Genomic DNA, 7,433 nt, shown 5'->3' on the forward strand with positions numbered 1-7,433 from the left:
CATGGCCCCCCCCCCCCCTCCAAAAATAGAAGAATTTAGATTAGTATCTTGATGGTGAAGTATTTGCAGCATCTGGATAATTCTTTAGGAATGAAAATATCTAAATTAAATCAGTTAAACACTGGTCAAGTATTGGAGGTTTGAATGGTTTGAATGACTTATTTCATTAAATTTGTAAAAACTGTCTTTGATGAAAGGATGCATTATGTTTAAATTCCAAAGGCATGATCTGAGTATATGTAGAGTATAGTATTTGGAATATTGGACATCACTCTGGGCCAGGATACTCAACACTTTGGAAAATGTTAAACATTAATATTGACTTTTTATAGAGAGGACTGAACTCTAAACAATGTCTGATGGGTGTAGGGTAACTCCGGGCTCAGGAAATAGTAGTTCCAAGCTGGGACCAAGATTAAATAAAATCATACGACCCCCACCCGGATTTGTCAGCTATCAAGTTCCCAATGGAGTTATTGTTCCTTCTGATAACATAAACTTGTATGATCCAAAGAAGTATCAAAGTGCTCATGTGCTTGGACGGTACCAACACCACACTAGATATACCAGGGAATCAAGACGAGGAGAATACAACTACTCCACAGATCAGAGTTCTATTCTGACGAGAGATTCTTCTGAATTTAGAGCACATGCTGGAGTTTATCCGTCTCACCTTCACAATGGTGGTCGATCTCTTCAGCCCTGTCAAAACAATGGGAATTACACTTCAGGAAGTGAACAGGTTAGACACAGAGAATCGAGGAGAATATCTGGCTCTAGTTTCTTAGAATTCAATAATTCTGAACTAGGATTGAACCAAAATGATTATGATCCTCCTCCCTGGATAAGAATAAATGAGCACAAAAAGTATCCCCGGTCTCCTGCCCCAAAACACCGAGAAGCAGATATTGATGAGGAAATTACTTATTCTCTTGAACCTCCACACTTAAAGCCACCCATTCCCCATGCAGACCAACCTAAACCTCCACCTCGCTCTAGACCAAAAAGCTGGACATCTACTCTTTTCAATGCATTCAAACCAAACTCTAAGAGTAATCCAACTCTAACCCTTCCAGCTTCATCTGCTTCTACTAACAACCAATCAGATCATTTGTCATATCCAACTTCTTACAATGGTATCTCCATAGTAGCCCCTGTATTATATGATCCATTAGACATGCTACCTTCCAACACAAACACACTTGATAGAAGACAACAGGGTCCAAAACAAGTGAGATTCCTGGCTAATCCAAGCAAAACAATAGAAACCAATCCGAAATTTTACTCCTTGCCCAGGTTTATTCAACCTTTGTCAGAGAAGGGTGAAATAGTGAAAACTGTTAAAATTAAGATGCGGAGTAGGACACCCAGTCCATTTAACAGATTTGTAAAAAGCTTAGTTAGAGGTAAGGCAGTTTTAGTAAATTTCTGGCCCTGTAGCATGATATGTGCTATTTTTTTGTAGGGTTATTAATGATCTGTTTGCATACTTCCTGCCTGGGTGCAAAACTAATTTTATTACGGAGGGAATATTGGATGCTTCGTTTTCGATATTTACAATTTCCCCCTGATTACACATGCCTCAATGAAAGGTCAAAATACTGTTTATGCCATGGGGAAATGAAACTCGGTGTTGTTGATTTTTCATTAAAATATGTTCTTTATGAAGGCTAGATAGATATTTTCTGCTGATGAAAGCAGTTTCACAACTTTTTAATTGCAGCTGGGATGTATAAGCAAAAAAAACTTTACATGCATCAAGCTTTCTCATATGGATTTAAATTAGGAGGCTTGTCTAGGCTTCCTGTTAACAACTGACATTAGGAATTAAAATCACATTTATTTTGATTATGTTATCCTAAGGTTAAGGGATGTAGGATGGAAGGTTCAACTTCCATAATATTCTCACATCAGTCTATATTGCAGCAATTTATGACAGTTTTGGGGTTGGGAGAATGTGAAGAATTTTATTTAATAATGAGTAGAAGTGATAAGAAATCATCCGATGGACGTGACACGGCCTGAGAAAATCTAAATTATTTAGTGAAGGCATATCGAAGATTTAGGAAGGATATTTGGGGGATTTTGGGGGCTGGGGAGGACATATTGGAAAATATGGACAGAACTGTTGTGACAGGGATTAATGAAAATTAGACAGGAACACGGATTTTGGGGTTAAAACTTTAAACATTTAATGTACTTAGAATCTGCATGGATTTTGCTTAAAGGAAACTTAGAAGAAGGGAATGTTAGAAAATTTCAAAAGAGGTTTATCATAACCAATGAGTTTGATTTTTTTTGTAGATCACCTAATGGTTTAAATATTTATTTGATCTGTACATGGAAGCCTGATTATTTGATTTATCTTTAAACTGTTAAAGGAGTTGAGTTTTTGCCACAAACTCTGATTTTCTAATCTTTATACCTTCGTAATCCAATTTTGTAGACCTTAGATATTTCAAACTATTAATACTTATATAAAAATAATATAAAAATAATCTAAGTTTGAAATATCAAAGTATTGCACCATCAGGTTGCAAAGATATTGGGGTCAGAAGATCAGAGTTTTTGGGCAAAAACTCAATTTCTTTCTGTAAAATTTGGTATTAATTTCTAAACTAATTAGGCTCTTCCGAGTCTGTAAATGAATAAAAACTGTTTTAGTTAACCATGAATTAAATACATAGTTAGTACTACTTATTTTATGTCGAATATGGTGAAGTTATTGTTGTTGATGAGATGTTGTCCAATTTTGAAACCAAATTTTAATCAACTAGTGCTAAATATTTCATTTATAAAATCTATTACGCTTTCATTAAATTATCAGATCAAAGTGTAACAAAGTTTATTGAGATTATGCTTGGACGTCCTTAGTTGTAGTTAATTTTGAGTGTACTTTATTTTTAGTTTCTCATTTAAAAATAATTTTATATCAATGAATTGAAAAATATAAAATTATGAACTAAACGATAATTTAAGAAATAACCCCTGTTTCTCCCCCTGAATCCTGAATTTCTTGATCAAGCTAACACATGCAGTTTACATAAGAACTCAGTTCAACTCAGGGCTTCATTCATGAAAATAAATTTGAATATTTTTAAGAAGGAGGGGGAATGGGGATTAACGTTTTTGTTAATTGTTGTGTGGTCCTTATTTACCAGATTACTATTTTACTATTATATTTCGGCTCAGTCAGCTTTGTTTAGTTTTATAATCCATGGAGTCAGCTTCAGGCCTTGAACCCTGTACTCATACACTTCATAGTAAAGGGATTGTTCAGAGAAGTTTTAATGAATTTCCAGTAAAGAGTGCAATAACAGTTTTTTACAGTTTAACGGTACACATGCTACGTCTACATGTTACACAAGTTAGACTACAGATCTAAGAGAAAATGTGTTTCTTTTATTCATATCTTGGTACTTAAGTGAATAATATCCTAAACTTACCAAAAATAAAGATAAAATTTATTTTGTGAACTTTCTTTTTAAAAATATGATTTGCATACTGCATAGACCATTTTTCCCCTTGTGTCAGATTACGAGCTTAAAAACCCAGCTTTGCCTGGAATAGCCTATTCAAATAAAGATTTTAACTTAACATTCCCGTGGTTCTACCATGTTCCCCAATCAACAAAATTTGAGGCAAGTCGGTCAGAGGGTTCAGATGTTTTATCGGACACACATACATACATACAAATTAACACTATACATACACACATACAAGTAAACACTAAGCATAGATACAAATAAACACTATACATACATACAAATAAACACTATACATACATGCAAATAAACACTATACATACATGCAAATAAACACTATACATACATGCAAATAAACACTATACATACATGCAAATAAACACTATACATACATGTGATTTATCATACATTGAAGAGGTGGTAAAATCGAGAAGGGCCCGCTTAGGATTGTTAAATAGTTTTACAGAAATATCGCTTAGAGGAAAAAGTAGCAGTGCCATATTAATTACTATTTGCTTGTTAATTATATTCTTTCTGTTTTCGTAAACCCTCCCTTAAGCCTTGAGAGCCCCCTTCCCCCTCCCACCCCTGGCTTTATAAACTGTGTATACTATCTGAACCTATGTTTATAAAACTTTCCAAATAAATTTCGATCTCGAATTTTTTCATTTTACAGATTTTGAATGAATATGCATTAAGCCACCTACTGAATTGAAATCGATCTGATTTTATTTGATGTGATTTTATCTTGTTTAATTTGATTTTATTCAATTGAAATTGATTTGATATTCCAGGTGTGGTTCATGAACACCCTCGGATAGGGTCTGACGGAGAATCTGAGGAAGGATCTGGAACTTCAGAAGAACAAAATATCAGTCCAGTATCTGCTGATAGCAATCAGTCAAACTCTGCTGAATTGGTAAACAAACATATTTATTTATTCTCTAACATCTTAAAATACTAAATTTATTTTTGTTTGGAGTATGATAAAGAAATTGTGTACTAAGAATTTTAAAACGACCCATTCAATGTATTTGCACCTAATCAAGAAAAATTTTAAATCATTTTTTTACAAAGGTTTTGTACAACGAGCCCTGATAAAATTATACATTAATCTTTTTTATTTATTTTGTTGTCGCTAAAGTGTTAATTTTTTTGATTGTACAAGTTCTTATTTCCTTTTCTTTAAAAACTAATCTTTTAAGCATTTAGTAAAATTTTGTGTACAGTGAAAAAAAATCCGCGAAATATTCTGATAAAAGGCGCAATTGTTTCAGGTTAAAATGCGACAGAAGCCGCCAGTCAACCGAAAAATTTCAAAGCAGGAAGAAATCAGTAAACGTCTATCCTTGCCCGCAGATTTACGGTGAGAACTCTATTTGAATTTAATATAACACTGTGATACAACATTAAATAGCTTTTATTTTTAAAATGTTCCACATTCTTGTAATTCAGACGACTTTAGTTCAAGTGTATCTTTGTCCTTTTAGGCTGCCGGAGAACTTTATTTCGCGTCAAACAGTTTCCCCCACCCTGGAGGGTACTATTACCAGGTAAATCCCCCTTTTATCATTTCCCCCCTCCATTCAAAAGTTTTATATTAGAATAAATGGTTATTTGTAATATTTTCGAATAGCAAACATGAAATTACTACGTTTATACAAATTGCAAATTGTTAAACAAGAAAGCGACTTTTTGGCAGGAAATTATATGGAAGATGATTACCAAATGTCGTCTTATTTTTATTAGTATTTATGAGATTAAGTTTAATCTGATCAGAACTGGGAACTCTTGTAATTTGGATATCAAGATCAATGCTTGAACTCGATCTTCTGTTAATCTACAGATTAGTTTAATCTTTATTTGATAAACCACATGACAATCGTACCCAGTCAGGGGTTGAAGGGAGCTTTAATCAGGGAAGGAATATCTAAAATGAAGATATGGAAAGGTATAGTTCTTTAAAGATCCTCAAATTAAAAGTGCCCACAATGGATATCGAGATTAAACAATCGGGATTATGAGTTTCCAAGTAAAGTTCTCAGCTCTAAATAAGTATACTGCTATTTTAACTTCCATACTTGAAAAAATATTTTTATTTTGTTTATTTTAGGGCCAATCGGAGACAGTCTTTGTCTGAGATTGGTTTCGGGAGAATAGACACCTACACTAAACTAGACAAATTGGGAGAGGTAAATAGACACCTACACTAAATTAGACAAATTGGGAGAGGTAAATAGACACCTACATTAAACTAGACAAATTACTGAACTAGACAAATTAGGAGAGGTAAATAGACACCTACACTAAACTAGACAAATTGGGAGAGGAAAATAGACACCTACACTAAATTAGACAAATTGGGAGAGGTAAAAAGACACCTCCACTAAACTAGACAAATTGGGAGAGGTAAATAGACACCTACACTAAACTAGTCAAATTGGGAGAAGTAAAAATACACCTACACTAAACTAGACAAATTGGGAGAGGTAAAAAGACACCTACACTAAGCTGGACAAATTTGGAGAGGTAAATAGACACCTAAACTAAACTAGACAAATTGGGATAGGTAAATAGACATCTACACTAAACTAGACAAATTGGGAGAGGTAAATAGACACTTACACTAAGCTGGACAAATTGGGAGAGGTAAATAGACAACTACACTAAACTAGACAAATTTGGAAAGGTGAAAATGTTCATGTTCATGTTGATTTAAGGGTTAAATTGATATGATATGAAAATGATATATATTTAATAGTTCAATGCGTTGTTCTTGTACAAACTATATTTAAAGGATAATTTAGATCCCTGAGTTACCATCTTTTATAAAAATAACTTAAATGAATTTATTTTGACTTACGAACATTTAAACCACATTTTTTAACACAGATAAAAAGCAATGGATCATGTTACAGTACCAGTTACTAACTATCTGCAGGGTACACAAGGATTTTTTACAGAGCTGGTAACTAACTCAGGATTATGTTACAGGACTGTTAACTAACTAAGGATTATGTTACAGGACTAACTAAGGATTATGTTACAGGACTGGTAACTAACAAAACATCATGTTACAGGACTGATAACTAACAAAACATCATGTTACGGACTGGTAACTAATTAAGGATTATGTTACAGGACAGGTAACTAACTAAGGATCATGCTACAGGACTGATAACTATCTAAGGATCATGTTACAGGAATGGTAACTTGCTAAGGATTATGTTACAGGACTGTGAACTAACTAAGGATTATGTTACACGACTGGTAACTAACAAAACATCATGTTACAGGACTGGTAACTAATTAAGGATTAAGTTACAGGACAGGTAACTAACTAAGGATCATGCTACAGGACTGATAACTATCTAAGGATCATGTTACAGGACTGGTAACTAACCAAGGATTATGTTACAGGACTGGTAACTTACTAAGGATTATTTTTAGGACTGGTAACTAACTAATCATCATGTTACAGGACTGGTAACTAACCAAGGATTATGTTACAGGACTGGTAACTTACTAAGGATTATTTTTAGGACTGGTAACTAACTAATCATCATGTTACAGGACTGGTAACTAACTAAGGATCATGTTACAGGACTGATAACTTAATAAGGATTATGTTTCAGAACTGTGAACTACCTAATCATCATGTTACAGGACTGGTAACTAACTAAGGATTATGTTACAGGACTGATAACTTATTAAGGATTATTTTACAGAACTGGTAACTAACTAATCATCATGCTACCGGACTGGTAACTAACTAAGGATAATGTTACAGGACTGGTAACTAGCTAAGGATCATGCAGGGTGGCCAAAATGTACGGATTGGTTTTTTTTTTAACCCTAAAATTGTACGGATTGTACGGATTGCACCGATTGTACGGATTTGTTTTCAAATTGTACGGATTTTATCCTGGAAACTAGGCAACTAGATCT

The 7,433-nt window shown here is 33.7% G+C and overlaps 1 protein-coding gene across 3 annotated transcripts in view; it reads left to right on the forward strand.

Moving 5' to 3' along the window:
* Positions 1-7,433, forward strand: part of LOC111709375 (cyclin-dependent kinase 17) — a 49,038-nt gene that overhangs the window by 34,590 nt on the left and 7,015 nt on the right. For 2 of the 3 annotated variants that reach the window (XM_023483028.1, XM_023483029.1), the window contains 4 exons: positions 4,280-4,404; positions 4,763-4,851; positions 4,976-5,038; positions 5,599-5,677. In XM_023483028.1, coding sequence (XP_023338796.1) covers positions 4,280-4,404; positions 4,763-4,851; positions 4,976-5,038; positions 5,599-5,677 — 356 coding nt within the window. Of the gene's footprint in view, positions 1-334; positions 1,407-4,279; positions 4,405-4,762; positions 4,852-4,975; positions 5,039-5,598; positions 5,678-7,433 lie in introns of those variants that run through there. The other variant, XM_023483027.1, reaches the window with a different exon arrangement.

This window comes from Eurytemora carolleeae, unplaced genomic scaffold (assembly GCF_000591075.1).
Source record: "Eurytemora carolleeae unplaced genomic scaffold, Eaff_2.0 scaffold948, whole genome shotgun sequence".
In the NCBI taxonomy this organism is placed as follows: Eukaryota; Metazoa; Arthropoda; class Copepoda; order Calanoida; family Temoridae; genus Eurytemora; species Eurytemora carolleeae.